Here is an 18,122-nt window from a genome sequence, read left to right as displayed (position 1 = left end):
CATCCATCCATCCATCCATCCATCCATCCATCCATCCATCCATCCATCCATCCATCCATCCATCCATCCATCCATCCATCCATCCATCCATCCGTCTTCTTCTGCTTATCCGGGGTCAGGTCGCTAGGGTAGCAGCTTCAGTAGGGAGGCCCAGATGTTGCTCTTCCCAGCCACCTGCGCAAGCTCCTCAGAGGGAATCCCAGGGCCTTCCCAGGTCAGCTGAGAAACATAGTCCCACCAGCGTGTCCTGGTCTGCCCCTGGGTCTCCTCCTGGTGCATCCAGGAGACATCCTAGCCTGATGCCCAAGCCACCTCACCTGGAGGAGCAGTTCTGATCTGAGTCCTCAGGGGAGGACTCAGAGTGCCAGAGCCAGAGTCTGTTACCGCAAACAGCCAAAAAATGTATCTGGCATGCCAGTTTTGAAAAATTGTATGTGCAATATGGGAACTAGCATATGCTAGTTAGAACCAGCTTATCCAGTTGTAAAATAGGATACGCCTGTTGGGAAGTGACAAAAGCCAGTTAGACCCGGCATACACCGGTTGAAAAATCGCATATTACCTGTTTAATCAAAGGGTCTACAAGGGTGCTGATTATTATAATCTGGTTTTATTGAATATACATGTTTGCAGTCATGAAAAAGTAATGTTTGTGTATGTAGTTATAAATGTGTTTGTGTTGATAAAAACCTTAAATAGTCATACCACTAAATCTTGTTATTGTGTTTGCTTTAAAAATGAGACTAAATGTTCAGAAAATGGCAGCATATTGTCAGTCTTACAATACAAAGTGGGTCGTGAGTGATCTGCTAAGCATTAGCCTTGCCACCATCCGTACACTTCTATTTCTTTGTCTCTGGTTGCAAACAAAGGTGATTTCCGCCCCTGATGTACATATCTGTGTGCCATCAGAGCAATAAAAATATTATTTTCATACATTGAGTTGAAATAATAATTGTTTCCTGTAATAATGTGTCACAAATGTTTTGAAATTGATAATTGCATATTTTGGTGCTTTCATTTTTATTTAATTGATGTTAACTGCTAACTAAGATAAACATCACAGTGTTTCCTGGTTGTGAAACTGACCATAAAATCACCTTGAATCAATCATTTGAGAAATTGAATTTAAGCCATTAAAGTACCTAAACTATCTACATTCTTTGTTGCAATTTTGAAGTCTATAACCTCACATCCAGCAGTGATTTAGGCGTTGTTGTATCTAATATGCTTTTATATAATTTTGGCTGAAGGATTTTTGGGAAAGCTTAAAAAAAATTAAAAAAAACGGCATAAAACCAAATTTCTAGAACATTGCAACTGCTGTTTTTCTAAAACACTCTGGCTCTATAATCACTCCATGTTTTTAATTGGAACCCAGAGGTGATATTATCGAGTTTCAATATGTCTTAGTAATGTTACCCGCCTGATCATTTTACTGTGTTAATAAAACCATGTTGTACTCTTCATGATGATGGCGTCTGTTTGGCAGAATCATCTTAAACATCCAAAGGAGATTACATTTGGTTGTAATGAGCTGATTAACGCCCTGTTGGGATCCTGTTGTTGACAAAGGATGTCAGTGAAGCTGATTAAGCCTGCTAAGGACAAAGCTTTGTGAAGATATGAAGAAAGAGCATGTCAGAACATGCACGCCGGGAAGAAAAGAATTTTATCACGTTGACAGACCAGAGGGGGTTTGGTTTGTTTTGGCTTGTGTACCTGCCTCGCTCTCTGAAAATGACAGGATGGAAAGGAATCTTCTTTCTACCTTTACTGTTTTTAATAAACATCCAGGGTCTGTTGCTAGGTTACTGTTCTAAGCATTGTGCCCCTTTGTGAATGAAGGGGCACCCAGCTCAGGTAATAAGGTAATTGCCTTTTTTCTACTATTACCTTATTCTTAGTGTGGATTATGACTAAGTTCCTAAGAGCATTAAATTGTAAGACACAGAAACAAGTGACAAAAAAACAAAATGATTTGTTAGTGCCTAAATATTCGGAATGCACTTTACTTGATCTTAGTTTAAATCCAAAGTGTAGAAAATTAAGATCTTATCATAAATATGGATTTCTATACATAAATAAAATAAAATGGCTTCAACACTATTATAACCCCTCTAATGGCAATAGTTAAAAGCCTAGTCTTCAACTGTGCAGAGTGGCACAATGTCTGCCTTCCTGGAGAACATCCACCATTGGAACCATCCTGCAGTCCGCTGATTGAAATAACTTAAAAATAGTTTTGGAATTGATAGCAAGAGAAAGTTAAGAAGTTGTTTGTAGCCTTTTTAATTCTGTTCAAACATTTTATATGCAGCCTTAATACACTTTTAATTAGGTGATCAACAGCCTGTTTGAGTTTATATGCTGTTTTTAAGTAAAGTAGATTTTTAAGCTTTGGTTAAAACCTGGTTTCTATCTGTAAGGCAAAAACAACATTTTTTTTTCCTTCCTAATCCCAATCTTGAAACTGATAAATGAATAAACAAATTAGGGCTGCAATTAATGATTATTCAGTAAAGTGGTTAATCGAAAAAATAATCAACAGATGAATCAATTTAGTGAATCGGATAGCAAAAGGCTCCTTCAAGAAGACATTTTGCAAAAATTAAACCAGGGGGATCTAAAACTTTTCTACCTGAGGTGTTCTGGAAAGAGCATATTGACAGTTGAAAATGTTTTTGTTATCTTAAATTAAAAGTGTTAATATTTTTACAATCTTGGTATAATCACTGTTCTAAGTGGGTCGCTCTGTCAGCTAAAGGCAGGTTTTAGAGTCTATATACTTCAGTTAACGAATAATCGATTAATAAATTAGTTGATGATTATTTCAATAATTGATCACGATTTATCAGATTAATTGTTTCAGCCCTATAACAGTTTAAACAAACATACAATGATATAATTAATATTTCAGCTTTAGTTGTGAATTATTTACCAAAATAGCCATAACATTGCTCCAGTCTGTTAAAGACATTTTATTTGTTTATAGGACTTGTTACTATTTCAATTCTACAGCAAATAAAAAAAAGGTTGATAATCTATGCCAAATTTAGAGATTTATAGATTGTATTATGCAAACATCACTTGGGTTTTATGCAATGAAACCTGCTTGCCAGTCATACTTTGACTAAATTTCCAGTTTGGCTGCTGCTGCATGTTGTGTTATGCATCAGGAAAACTCTAGCAGGCAGGATATTAGATATCAGAGAAAGTTCATATATACGAATGCTCCTCTTTATTCGAATACCAGAGGATTTCTTGTTAGTTTTTTTAATTTTTTTACTGTTTTTGCAATAATTGTTGCTTTGTTGGCATTAATCAACTCCTTCCTCAGAGCAACTATGATTTGTATGAATGTATACATGTATATCCCAAATGTTTAACTTGGGATAAGAATAAGGTCAAAAAAAGGAACTCAAGAAAAAGTAAATTGTGTTTACAGAGAAACAAATGTATCCTAAATGTGCAAAATGTGCAAACTGATCCTTGGTAATTATCTATCTAGGTTTCTTTGGGCAACTCCCCAGCCATCCTCCCACCAGGAAGTTCCTCCTTTTCCTTCAAGCCCCAAGATGGGAATCCAGGGGGCAACATGTTAAAGGAAAGGGGGTGGTGGAAACCAGCACCACCAGTTTGATTGGAGTTAACTTACAACAATAACATTGTTCCACCATTGAATCAGCGTGAGGTTAAGTAAAATTCAAGGTGAAGCATAAAAAGAAGTTGGTATTGGAACTTCAAAGAAATCAGATCTGGAAAAAGGAGCTGTGTCTTCTGAATTGATGCAAGGAGTTTCACATGGTTGTGTATTACAGGGCTTAAAGTAAAAGCTAATGCTTGTTTCACATAGAAACCTCATTTAAATTTATGTTTACTGCCAGACTGTTCCATCTGACTGCACAAGCTGTTCTTAAGCACATCAAACTAGCCATATATTACCACTCAGTGAGACATAGAAGAAATTCTTATCTACTGCAGCATGTGAGATGATGTGGGTGTGTGAGGTAGACCTGATACATCTTCTATTTAATTCATGTGATAAAAATCACAAGAAATAAAATGTGATAATGTTGGTGTATCTTCCACACAACAGTTTTAGCTCATCACTTGAATATGACTTGCTTTTCAAATTCTATCTGTCGTAAAAATCATTTATAAAGTTCTGCTGATTTCTAGATGTTAAATAAAACGTATGTTGCTTAGGCTAGAATAGTTTAGCATTCTATTTTGTAAAGACCTATAAATGTCCAGTAAAGATAATGAATTCAAAGCTGAGAGGCTGAACAGAAAAATGTAGTAATTTTGGCTGGAGTTATTTGAAGTAAAGCTTCCTTTGTTGTTTGAAGCCTTTTCAAAGAACATATTTGTCTCACTTTTGAACTTTCAAAATAAAATATACAGAGAAAATGAACTTCTGCTGCTAAACAAACAAAAACAAGCTTTTACTTACCATACACTCATGAACTGTAACATTGATTCTATAGAAGCAAATAAATACAAGCTAATTTTACATTTCTGGCATCCATCCATCCATTTTCTGTCATGCTTATCCCAAGCAGGGTCACAAGAGGTGCTGGTGCTTTTCTCTGGCAGGGGCCATCACAGGGCAACACAGAGACAAACCACTCACCCACACACTCACACCTAAGGATAATTTAGAGAAACCAATTAACCTAAGAGTCATGTTTTTGGACTGTGGGAGGGAGCCGGAGTACCCGAAGAGAACCCACACATGCTCAGGGAGAACATGCAATCTCCATGCAGAAAGAAGGATATTCTTGCTGCAAGGTGGCAGTGATACCCACTGCACCACTGAGCAGCCCTACACTGAGCTGCCCTACATTTCTGGCAATTGAAAGGAGTATTTCCTAATATTTTCCCTTTTGAATAAAGTTTTCCTAAATACATTTTATAAAATGTTAGTTGTAACCCTTTTTTTTTTTTTTTTTTTTACATTGGCTCATTTACATTGATTTGATTCTGTGTTTGTAATCATTTATTTCTGGTGCTGTCTTTTTCTACACTTTTAGTTTCTGAGTAATTTCTTTTTTCCCGTTTTTCTTTAAAAATGTCACCATACATAATTTACATTGATTGGTTCAAGAATTTGAATAAATTAATTTAGCTTCTCTGCCTGAACAGCAATAACTTTACAGACTCCAGTCCTCTACACTAATGTATTGCAACTATGGCTGTTGTTGTTTTTTACTCACCATTTCATTAAGTTCTGCAGAGTTCTGCTTATGAGTTACTCAGTTCAGGTGTGTAAAAGTATAAACCAGAGTTCTTCTGCCTGCTGAAATAACTGGATAGCTGTATCAGGGCTGGACAAGACACAGGGAACACAGAACTGCTTTCTGCTTTGCTGTAGGAACAAAAATCTCATCAATTTAGATTTAAGGACAAGCAGAACACTTTACATTATCTGAGAATATATAGAGGTGAATAAGTACTGTATGAACAGCCAAGGACTCAACTGGCCAACATAGTGGACTAGAGGTATAGGAGTGTTTTCTTGAAAAAGAGCAGTCTGTACTATTTTAAAGATTCTTAGATCATTCTGTGTTTAGAGCAAAATGCAGAAAATATTCTGGACACCAACTATAGAGGAGCAGTCTAGTCGCAGATCATTAGTGTTGCAGTTCCAGATTTAAGATTGTTGATAGTCATTTGTAAACATTCTGTAAAGACATTTTTCCTACTGACTTCGTGTGTTTATCAGCCAGTAGTAATACTTGAGTTGTTATAATAAATTTTCACTGGTATGAGAGGGATTTAGATTGTATCTGAGGTTGGATCCTATATAAACACGGATACAGTTTAAGCCTAAATCAATAAAACTGAGTAACCAGCCATTTCACAGGTTATGTTTATAAAAGCTCACATCCTTGATGAATGTTTATCAAACGTTGCACTGTTGACATTTGGAATTTATCCTACTGAACCTTTGCCACCTCACTTTTCTGTCTTAGCAGAGTTCAATTTACAAACAAAACGTTAAAAAGTTTTATTTCTAAACTCATTGAGTTTAAATTAAGAAGATCACATTCAGCTTTAATTTATTGTGCAAACTAACATCATATTACCATCAATAATTATGAGATGCTATTTGATGTTCTAACCATTCTGCATTTTTTCTTCATAAATAAGGTATTTTTACAAAAAATATTACTTTTCACTTTTAGAAGGAATAGTGTTGGAAGCTATTAAGGAAAAAACAGCAAAACCATAATTAAACATAATTGTTAATGATGAAGAAGTCAGGTTGACAATGATAGATACCAGCCAATGACAAACCGTGAAGAATTCACCTTTTTTTATTTCGCATTCCTTCATTTTTCAAAAACACATCCACAACAATTGGCTTTTTATCGCACTTAATTCTTATTTCATTAAGAAAACAAATACATTTATTGGAAAGTCCCTCAGTGAAAGATTTGAATGGTCCAGAATGAGGTGTAGTTATCCGTTTAAGATTACCTGATGTCCAAAAACCTTTAATTAGGGGTCTGCAAAAAATATTTCCTGTTGTGATGTTTTATTGCCGTACTAACTGTTAAATTATAACAAAGTTAACTTGGAATAAGTTTGTTCATTTACACAAACAGTAAGAGAGTTTTCTTTCTAAAATAAATATTTTAGATAGAAAAAACTAAAATTGTTTTGTGAAAAACTATTTTTTTGTGGACAACTAAAGGCACCATCTCTGAGTTGTTCTCCAGTCTCATGTTTATGAACCCACCAGGTGTATGACCATTTACTTCCATGTTGATATCTTCCACTCATGACTTATCCCCTCCTTGCCCATAGAGAGCAGTTTAGCTAGATGCAACATGGTTGAGAGGATATCCAGATAGAAACGTTCACCTGAAGGCGATCAATTCCCAAAATGAAGTTCTCTTGCTAACAGCATCATGAAGTTATGAGTCGTCACTTCTTCACTAAAGGTGATCCTCTGAAAATGGACACAATTATGCTGTGTGAAATTTTGCTTATTGCCCCTTTGATTAAAAGCAATGAACTTATGTGAAAATGTACTTATTAAGGTCAGACTTAAAAAAAAAAAAAAAGAAAAAAAAAGCTGGAATTAGACAGTAAAAACATCGGTGCACCTCTACTCATACCTGAACTGTATGAGTCAGGGTCCTTCAAAACTTCAACAGGTTTAAACTGAAGATACGCAAAACTACCTGAGCCACCTGGACACTAGTAGGGACTGTAGACACTACGGAGCTAATTAATATTGTTAAATTTGGTCTATTTGGAAATTAAATTTGGTCTATGCTTGAATTTACGACAGTTACTATAGCAACCATGAATTAATCCTAGGTAAGACGGGTTATTTAAATAAAAGCCGCCACTGCCTTTCATCCACTTAACGAGGGCCTTTGATGACATGTTGAGGGTAGTGATTTGGTTTTACATAAACTAAACTTCCTGGAGGTCTAGATATTGATATTCAATACCTAATCAACAACAAGTATGGACTTGTGTTCTCGCCCAGTATGTTCTTGAGAAGAACACAGGAAAGTGTGGACTCGGGACGAATGGGAGCACACAGCATAGATATGGGTTAAATAGAGCAGAAGTGTACTTGTGACGTCACCACACTCTTGGCTCGTCTGGAGCTGCATCTCACCTCCTGTTATTAATAGTCTCTAGATAATAATAAATTCCTACTTGTTTCATTTATTGGGTGAATGATAATTAACACAATCAGATAAACACAAATCAAATGAACAGTTTGCCAAATAAAACAAAAAAATTGCCAACAGAGCCAGCGATGCTTCAGACACGGCTATCCCAAGAGAGGGCTGCTGCAGATTGGCTGAGGTTAGCCTCGGGGATCCGCTGGTTGCCACGGTTCTCTCAACATTGGAACTTTTTTTTTAAATTACACACTAGATCAGTAAATGGGTCATATAGTGACCCATAAAAGTATATGTTCTAGCCTGAAAGGACCTTAAAATTTACTTTTATAGAGCAACAGAAAAGAGAACTTTTAAGTAAACCCTGAGCTCTATGAGCACTCGATTGAAAGCTGCTGCTGCCACAGTGCATGCTGGGACAGCATTCAATCTCAAGAACGGACAAGCATGCATACTCGATAAAGAGGGAGGAGCGAGAACAGCATCCGGGGACTTTGTCTTTTCACTGTGTTTTGTTCTTGTGAATTGAAACAGTAGTGGAACTGAGGCTTATGATGTTTCACAAGCTCATGAGCACATGAGAACGCACAAGTACACATATTAAGAAACAGCCCCGATCTATATGGAGAAATGTGCAACACAGAAAAGCACTCTCCCTAAGAAAACAATCATGCTAACTGATCACAGACCAGTGGTCCTGGATGACTAGAATGTGCCTGACCATGACCTATCAATCACCTTGTGATGATCTTATTGCCAATCAAAGCTTTAAGCCTTGTTTGAATGTTTATTTTTATTTTCCCTGCTTTGCAAACTTCTTGTCACAAGTAAACTGTAAATACAGTGAAGCTTCTGCTCAGATGAAATCAGTGTGTCTTCCTGAGTAGGAGAAATTCATGACTAATCGTCAGTTGTGTAAGGTTTCCCACGCCAAATAGCTCTCACAGGATCCACAGTGTGCCTGGGAACATTTGTGCTTTTCTGGTTGAAATCAGACAGTGACAACAGAAAGATGAATTTGTTTGTTTTCTTTATTAAATTCAAGTTTCTTTATTAAATTCAATTCAGCCTTCTGTTCCAACATAAATAAAATACCAAAATTTACAACGAAGGCTGTGGGTGGTAACAGGTGATTTTTGTTTTTGCACGCATTTCCAGCAAAAAAAAATAAAAATAAAGAAATTACTAAAAATGTTTTGTATCTTAGTAGAAACGAAATTTAATGTTTTAAGCTCCCAAAAAAGTGGTCAAAAAAATAAATTTTTTAAACCCTCCCGTCCACACCAGACATTTACCACACTCTCCTCCAACACCTGGTGTGCTCTTAGTCACTCAAATTAATGGGAGGGTCTAACAGTTTAGAAGCTTACAATTAAGAATAAATAACACATTTTGGTTCTAAATTAACCTAAATATATTTTACAAACCAAAAGACAAAAACTAAATTGGTAGAAATAACAAATTACAAAGATTTAGCATAAATGGCCACAACAATGATAACTGAAGGTTTAGATCCCAGCTCACTTGCTCTGAAACAGTTCATATTAAAAAAAAACATAATGAAAAAAAAAAAAAACTAGTTGCATTTAAAGACAAGGTATCATGATGCTGCTACCACCATGTTTTGAATGGGGTGTGGTATTCCTTAAGTAATGTTCGGTTCTCTTTTTTTATCAGATAGGGCTGAAACAGTTAATTGGATTATTCGTGATGAATCGATTATTGAAATAATCGTCAACTATTTTATTCATCAATTAATTGTTAGCTTGAGTATAGAGACTCTAACACATGCCTTTAGCTGACAGAGCAACCCACTTAGAGCAGTAATTACCGGTATACCAAACAAAAAAATATATATATATATAATATTTTGTATTTAAGATTAAAAAAAAAAATAAAAAACTTTTTCATCTGTTAATATGTTCAACCCAGAGCTTCACAAGAACAAGAGCTTTTGATCACCTGGTTTAATTTAGTAAAATTCTTCTTTAACGTCTTCATATCTGCCTCCTTTTGAGAAATTCTCGCCTATTTACATACCCAAAGTTGTTTTTATGTATTCTCGAAAATAATAGGTCTTTTTTGAACAGCAGCAATAAAGACATGCTTGCTTGTTGTGGCTGCTTTGTCATGTTTACATTTTGACATCCTGCTATATCTGTGTTAACTGTGCTTTGGTGCTGGCTGTGTCTATAAAATGAACTAAGTGGTTGAATCGTGAAGAATCTAAGCTTTCAAATGATGTCTAACGTGTCTGTATTGGTAAACATTTTATCAGTGAAATTTTTATGCAATCTGAGTTATTTGTAAACGCTTTAAAACGCTGGCGACCTGGTGGGTTTTGAGAGGTTAAGGAACCTTTGGTTATCTGATTATTAATCGATTAATAAAAAAAATTATCTATAGATCAATCGTTTTGCAAAATAATCGTTAGTTGCAGCCTTGGAATCAAGCAATGTTGTTAGCCAGTACTTCTTATATTATGCATATGGAGCAAACAAATAATCATTGTCAAGCTTAGAACCAGAGCAAATACTTATTTGAAACTTCTGCAGCTCATTCAGTGTTACAATCAGCTCACTGAGAATTTAATATTTTCTCTAATCATTGCTTTCTATCCCTATTGATAGCATTAACATCAGCATTCATTTTACCTGTGGCTATAATAATAAGACTCCAGGCAAGACAAGATGCAAATGTAAACAAAGTCCTGCTAGGACAGCTGATCTTAATTTTAGGTTATTCCTATAATTAATTGCATATGTGAAAATAAGAATGAATCAATTTAGAAAATAAACCTAAGTGGTACATCAACAGCCCTAAGTTACATTTTTTGCAGTTCTTAGAACTACTTTATTGCAGCATTTTTATATCTTTATTTTTTTAATACTCTCCTTATAATAACAAATAATATCTGCTGCTTTCATGACTTGTATATGTGAACATATTGAGTAATCTGTTAGTAAGGTCTTGTTCAAAAGTTATGCTTTGTGTTTTTTAACCTGAATGCTCAGATTCTTCTTTTCTTTTGGGGAATGTTTTGTTTTTTCCCGTTCATGGTGGTCTTTCAAGATCAGATGTGATGCATTTCTTTAAATGAGGTCTTCTATGAAGCAGGATGAGTCTAAGTTCTTTTTTTTTTCATAATGTGTGGTTTAGTTGCAGTAGGATTCATTGTTCTTCTCTGGGATTAGTTCGTCACACTCCGCTGATAATTCAAATATCTAATAGTATGGTGATTATATAAGATAAACTCTTCTTACAAGTTATAATCCCTGTTTTCTAAAACACACTTTTGTTCATGTTCTCTTGCCTGGACATTGAGGCTTTATTTATCCTCAGCATGTCTCACGGTTCCAATTCACATGCTGTCTTAGTCATCCATCTTATATCCCGCCAAAAAGAAAACATGCTGACAAAAAATGGCTGCATGGGATGATTAAGTATTTTCTTTATGTGTGGTCCAGTGGGGGTCATTCATTTTCTTTCAAGACATCTTATGTGAATTTTCATCTTCACTATTGTATTTTCAGATGCATCTGTTGATTTTAGTATCTGAAGAATTTAACAGACATAATAAAACAACCTTCTCCCTAATTGATTAAAATCTGTGGCAACTTAGTAGAAAAATGTGTGACAGATGCTTAAAAAAAGGAAAAAAATACACGAGCAGTCCCATTTTTTATTTCCTATTTTGATGATTTCTGCCTTGGTTCGCTACAGAGGTGGGAAGAGTACCAGAAAACCTTTAATCAACCAAGAGTGGAGCTAATTCTGCACATGTTCTATTCAAGTAAAAGTAAACAGTAACCATGCAGGTTATACCGTAACTAAGATAAGAGTAAACTAAACATCTAATTTTAATTTTTTCAAAATTATCTTATCAGATACACAAAAATATTAGGTAATTTAGGGGCACATTCTGGTTATTTAAGGATCAGATGAAAAATATATGAATATTCAGGAAAAGTTTTTTTTATACATAATACTATAGAATCCAATGCTTACATTACTGTATAGTTTTTAATAACACTTGGCAAAGTACTTTCATGGACACTAGATACTATTTCTTGTGTATTACTTGATCTCCAAATGGCTCAGCAGATATAAAATAACATTACCTGCTTATGGTGGCATTCATTTAGACAGCCTGTTAAAATGGTTCTGATTGGGTGTTTTCAGTCACTTTAAACATGACATTATTATTATTGAAAATACTCTCTCAAACTGATTATTAACTTACATTTTTATCTTTTTCTTTCCTTAACTTGTCTTTAGTATGATCCAAACTGTCTGGGGTGAAAATTTTTCCATTGTCATCACTTATCTTATTTATCAAAAATTGTTTTGCATAAGATTAATATTTACGTGTAGTATTATCTACATTAAATTGATTATTAGTTATTGAAGTACTAGTTATTTCTCTATGATTTCACTGAAGACATGTAGATGACTTGCAGAGACACATCATTTTCTCTTTACCCCATATGACACAAAAAAAAATTCTGAAAAGAGCCTAATATCTGTATGTATCAACTTTAATGTTAGTATTTTGATGTGCATAAATAACCACAGTGTTTTATTTGTCAAGTAACTGTTAATATATAAAAAATTTAAATGTTTAATATGTTTGAACGTTCCCCTACAGAGTATAACTGCTGCAACGGTCTGTATTAGTGCAGGGAAAAAATTGGTAGGGGTGGCAACAGGGGTGGCCAATGATTGGCTAAGGGTGGTCATGGCCACCTCTGGCCCCCCTTCTAGCTCTGCCCCTGTGAGAATGGGCAGACTAATTAAAATAAGTAGAGAGGCAACAGTAGCTAATAGATCTACTTATTACAACCAAATCAAAGGATTTTGGGATGATCTCATTTATTTGCAATAACAGTAAATGTCTTATCCTCTGCTAGTGCAACAGAGAGCAGGGATTTTGTTGAGCAGTTACAAACCAACTAAGACTTATTGTTCTTATTCTGTTTTGCAGCAGTCATTAAAATGGGGCGGGAGTGAAATAAAAATATTATTATTAATTATTATTAACAGTATTTAACCTTCCCAGCATAAACAAACGTCTTTTTTGTTTTTCATCCTTAATTCTTAAAATGAATGACTCCGCCTCAATTTTTAGACGTCATTTTCTTTCAGCATTTTTGAACCAATACCTCTTAAATATTTAGCCTTTGCTGCTCCTTTTGTTGCAAAGTAAATGTAAAAAAACAAAACTGCCTCAAAGTTATTCCCCTGAATGTGTGCTTCTATATTTTCCTTGGTTTGGATTAAACCTGAGGCAGTTCAGTTCAGGATCACCACCTCTTCATCACCTTTTACTTATTTGCCTTAGATCTGAGTCCAGATTAAATACTTCTTTGCCATCATGAAGGACTCCTATCAGGGTGACAGAGCTGACAGCTTAAGAAAAGGTCCAGATGATGGATTGTAGGCAGGCATCACTTTTGAGGTTTGACTGGGACCCCTGTAATGCTCCATCAGAGGGACCACTTATACAAACCACCACATTTAAGCCTCAGCGATACAAGATCTGAAATAAAACAGTGGAAAGAAGATCTCTGGAGATAAAACACAGGACGTCACGTAAAGCAGCAGGGTTGTTTGTTTCTCACTCTGCTGCACATTTCATCAGCTTTGTGTCCTAAGGGGCCAGGCTGGACACTCCTGTCTTTGTTTTGTTCCTTAAAACCAGAAGCTTTCACACTTTAAGCTCTTGCCAAGTTGACTTAACAAGATTATTGGCTGCTGTCCCGAAGCGTGTTTACGTGCATTCTGTGACTTGTGAGCACCTCGTTTGCTTATGCAATACACTTAACTTGCCGTGCTGTAATGTAGAATGCTCTTGACTGCAAGGCAGGCATGTGGATTCAGAGCAGGCGTGCTGCTGGAGACCAAACTGCTGGAAACCACCCATGCTTCTCTTAATGCTCAACATTATGTAGGCCTACGACTCTCAGAGCTGCAACAGGCTTATCCTCAGGGGCCTTGAAGTAAGTAGTGTCAAGGAACCCAGCCTTTCTAAATCCTTGAATTATTGGTGGTTAGCTTGGTTTGGTTAGCTGTAAATTGTTGGGCTCCTCCAATTACAGTTATGATGAATGGTCAACATAATGATAAAGGAGTATACCTACAGTATGGAGTGAACAAAGACACTGTCATAAACTCTGAGGTCATTTAACAGAAAACTGATATTATTTTGAATAAATGTGCTTTTAAATTTGCAGCATTTTTAAATTAAAGGTTTTTAGGGAACTTTTGTTAAATACACACTGATATCAGAGGATAACCTCTACAGTATATATTGCAGCACATGCATGCTCATGTTAACTTTCTGTATTTCATGAAAGCTTCACTCTGCAAAGATTATAGCTGTTCCTTGAAAATCAGCAATGCTTTTATTTCCTGGTGAATTCCAGAGCGAATGGGGTATAGCTCCTTCATTAGAAGGTCTTTGATCTATACATGAAGGTTTCCCAAAGGGAAGGAAGTGAATAGGTGGGAAGACAAAGCCAGGCAGAATTATGTAATTGTTAAACAATGTGACAGTGGATTGAAAACAACAAAAGCTACACATACCTCTATCCTCTTTTGATCCACTCCAGGTTCAGATCCAGATGTTTTCAGCCTAATCTGTAACCTTGTGTAAAAAGTATTTTTGAAATGACTGCTGCTACAGTCACAGTTACGGAGCCATTGCGTTGCTTTATTTGTTTGGTTTTGTAATTAAAGGTCTGAAGAGTCAAATCTTTGTGTTTTATTACCTCTTTATCTTTTTATCACCTTCTCTATTACCAGAAAGCTGGTAACTTTTATTTAAAGCCTCTTTATGTTTTAAGTTGTTGGTTTTACATAAGCTTAACCTAAAGGTCTTAAGAGCTCTCTCAGACAGAAAGACCCAATAAGCTATTAGACTTTCTTTTTCTTCATAATTCACTGAGGGTAACACCTGAAGGCAGCATAGGCTTGAGAGCTCATCACGGCTCAGAAAAGGAGCTGATGAAATAAGCGAAGCTTTCTATCATCCTTTTAAGCTGAGCCAGTGCTATTAAGCTCCATCACATACTTAAAATATCTATCTTATTTGCCAGTGCTCAGATAGAGCTAAATCACTCTCCTCCTAGCTTCATCTCTGTTATCCCCTGCCTTCCATCCAGTTTGCCAAATTATTGAGCAAAACCAAAAAGGGAACACAACTGTAATGAAGACTATTGTTTCAGGTACCATACAATTTCCAATTGTTATTTTTTAATTTGTCTTGTTCTTATTCTGATGGAACCCCTAAGCAGAGGATATTTCACATCACCAGTTTATTGTGTACAAAATATTTTTTCTTCTGTGTCAATCACATTTTAGATTTAGTTTACATTGGCCAGGACAACTAAAAAAATTATAATTTTCCTTCTGCTTATGAGATTGTTTAGGTTTAATATTTTGCTTAACACAGCTGTGACTCATTTTCTGGACATATTTGTGAGTAGTAACTGTTGGAGCATTGAATCCAGGAGAAATGTTGTGAATCTCCTCTAATGTTTTTCAGTGGGCTTTGCTTCACTGGTCTCTATTTAGTATCTATATTTTCTGCCATATGTTTTTCTTCCACCAAAACCTTCATAAACATGCTTTTCTGTATTAAGCGTCTTTTTTAATATTTTTTTTGCGAAGATCCAATTTTCTGAAAAACTTCAGGTTTTTAATCATCAATATTTACAGAAGTAAAGACCTACAATATATAAGTTTATCAATAATCTATAAAAGAGACTTTTTTAAATTATTGATGCACCCTTAATTTCTGTATAAAACATAATTATGGCACTAAAACCAAATTTTGAACAGCATCTAAAAAAGGGTAATCCACTACTCCAAAGACATAATGGTGCAGATGCTTTCTGCTGGTATTTGCAATATTTATACTTTACAGCAGGACTGTGGAGCACTACTGGGGAAGAGTAGATGGATCTGACTTTTATTAGCTGGAGCAACCCTCTCATGCATAACTGTGGAAGTGGGGGGTCATTTTGTCCCATTCAGCTCTGCACAATATTGAGCTGGACAGCTGGATTTTATTTGGTGACCTGTAGACATGTGTCCAAAGGCTGTCAAATTAACACAACACCTTTCTTGGCATCTCTAAAATGTGAGTATTAAATACTTTTGACAGGCAATCAGTAATTATCTTTTGGAAATCTGCTTCTTGAAAATCTTAGAATGATGTGTCTCTACTGTTGGACTGGTCAGTAAACACATGGTTTCATGATGTACATGGTGTCCTATCAGCTTTACTCATGTCCCCAACGTTAATCTGGTTCTGTTGTCCTTTGATTGTACCAATCGCTGGATGTGGATAGCTTCATCTCAGCCCACAGTGAAAGTCTGCACCGCCCTCTTTCTATAAACATGGTGCTTCTTGGAGGTTCAGGGCCTACCGTTGGCCCCTCTCACTGAGTAACTGCCGTTCTTTTCTTTTGTAGCCGATCCTGACTCCCCAGAGAGCCAAAAAGCTGAATTGAAAAAAATTAGAAACATTTGGCCACGGCAGATACTCTACTAGTCTGCAGCCTTTCCAGCTGTGTAAATAAATGTGAAAGAAGCACTCAGGAAATTTAATCTTGTAATTGTTTTGGCTTCCATACCAGCAAACCGAAAGGGGTCCTCTCTTTTCATGCAGAATAAATGGATCTTAAATGAGAATAGCCCTGGAAGTCATTTGACAGCACATTCCTAGGAGTGGGCCCCATCTTTTCATTATATTGTTTACTCTTTTGCTAAAGATGTTTATGTTCATGTTAGACATCAGGTTTAATCTTGAAATGTTCAATCACATTTGATAAACTCTTCATGTTCTGTGGGTAAAACTGTGCAATAGGATTGCAACAGTTCAAATTAGATCCTCCAAATGAAGTGATTTGTTAAATGACATGCTTTAGCAGATAAACATGTGCAAGTGTTTGCACACGAGAATAGAGTCATGCCTTTTGATCATTTGTCATGAAGGCCCTTACTGGCAGACTTCCTCTCAGAGGGTCTGAGCCTCTATTAACCGATAAATCCTCTGTCACAACACATTAGCCTTCCTCAGCCATTTGGTCAGGATGATTGCAGCTTATGTCAAGCTTGTTAGTGTTTAGAACTCTTCTACCACATGGAGGCTGAATATATGTCTGTCTTCTGTTTCTGGTTATTTCCAATCAATTCTCTGCGTTTCAGTCAAGTCAAGGATAACATGTTGTAAGCCATTTGTTCACAGCCTGAACCTGAAAGATATATTTTGCAACTCTTGTAGTATTAAGGCTGAGTGACTTACTGATGTTGTTCAATCCGTAGGCTGCGACTGGACGGTGTTTTGGTGAAAAGGATTTCCGAGGAGGCTTGGAGAACGGGATTCTACTGTGCGAGTAAGTTCCTTTGGCATCTGTCTAAACATTGTGGAATTTTTTATGTCTGTCTCTTCTGTTTGTCTTTGTCTCCTTATCATAAGCTACATAATGGCTATCTCTGACTTATCTGTATACTTTGGCTACCTGAAGAGCCTGCTTTTATCAATATTTTGTGGGGGTCATTGCCAGTGTAAGTATATTTTTAATGCATGTCAAATTTTCAATGATAAGCCCAACATTAGCTTGGGGGACTCAGCATTTATAGGAAAAATAACAGCACTTTGATTTCTTACAAGAATGTAGTTCAGAGATGGAAGAGGCAGATGTGTTATATCTTTCTCATGCATCACAGTTCACTCCTTACTTACAGTAAATTAGTAGAGATATGAAAGTTTATAGAGGAAACTAAATTATCTTATGTTACTGGCCTTTAGATAAACTTCACAAAAAAGTACAGTTTTTATATTTTCTTCAGAGATTTCAGAACCAATTGTGCAGTACTTGATAGGGAATTTTACCAATAGTTTCCCATTTACAGGTGTCAGGCACATTAAGGCATTACCCATATTTAAATATTGTCACCACTGGACATATTTGCTACCAGATTCTACTTAGTGGGCACAAAGTGAGGGTCAAACATTAGAGAGTGTGTTGCAGGATAAGCATGCTGCAGAATGAATAAAGAAGTCAACAGAACCCACATTTGGTAGTGCTGATTTATTTGAGGTTATTGTTCTGATTTTAGTTATATTTTAACACCTAATGCTCTGGATGTTTCCCAGAGTATCAGAATCATAATGATCAAAGCTCTACTTTTTATTGGGAAACAAATAGAAATTTAAATGCATCTCATAACTAGAATGTGCTGCTTTCAAGATATCTGACACAATGTAGATGAAGCTTTTAGCCTGGCATATAAGTTTGCTTAGAGAATGCTAAAGGGTATTTTAATCAAGAGTTCTCTACTCCTGAAATTGATGTATCTTTTTAAAGATTGTTTACAGATACTGAATCACAGTTACCTATATTTTGTCCCTTTAAGATTTTCGACAGTATTCTGAGCTTTAGAAAGCTGGTATGGTGT

General features: G+C 35.8%; 1 protein-coding gene across 1 annotated transcript in view; it reads left to right on the top strand.

Annotated features, from left to right (window-relative positions):
- limch1 (LIM and calponin homology domains 1) overlaps positions 1 to 18,122 on the top strand; it is a 112,866-nt gene that overhangs the window by 21,855 nt on the left and 72,889 nt on the right. The window contains exon 2 of the mRNA XM_015381822.1: positions 16,986 to 17,056. Within this exon, the coding sequence (XP_015237308.1) occupies positions 16,986 to 17,056 (71 nt within the window). The remainder of the gene's footprint in view (positions 1 to 16,985; positions 17,057 to 18,122) is intronic.

This window comes from Cyprinodon variegatus, unplaced genomic scaffold (assembly GCF_000732505.1).
Source record: "Cyprinodon variegatus isolate N-32 unplaced genomic scaffold, C_variegatus-1.0 Scaffold242, whole genome shotgun sequence".
NCBI lineage: Eukaryota > Metazoa > Chordata > Actinopteri > Cyprinodontiformes > Cyprinodontidae > Cyprinodon > Cyprinodon variegatus.
Note: the sequence above shows the minus strand (reverse complement) of the source record. Positions and strands in the feature narration are given on the sequence as shown.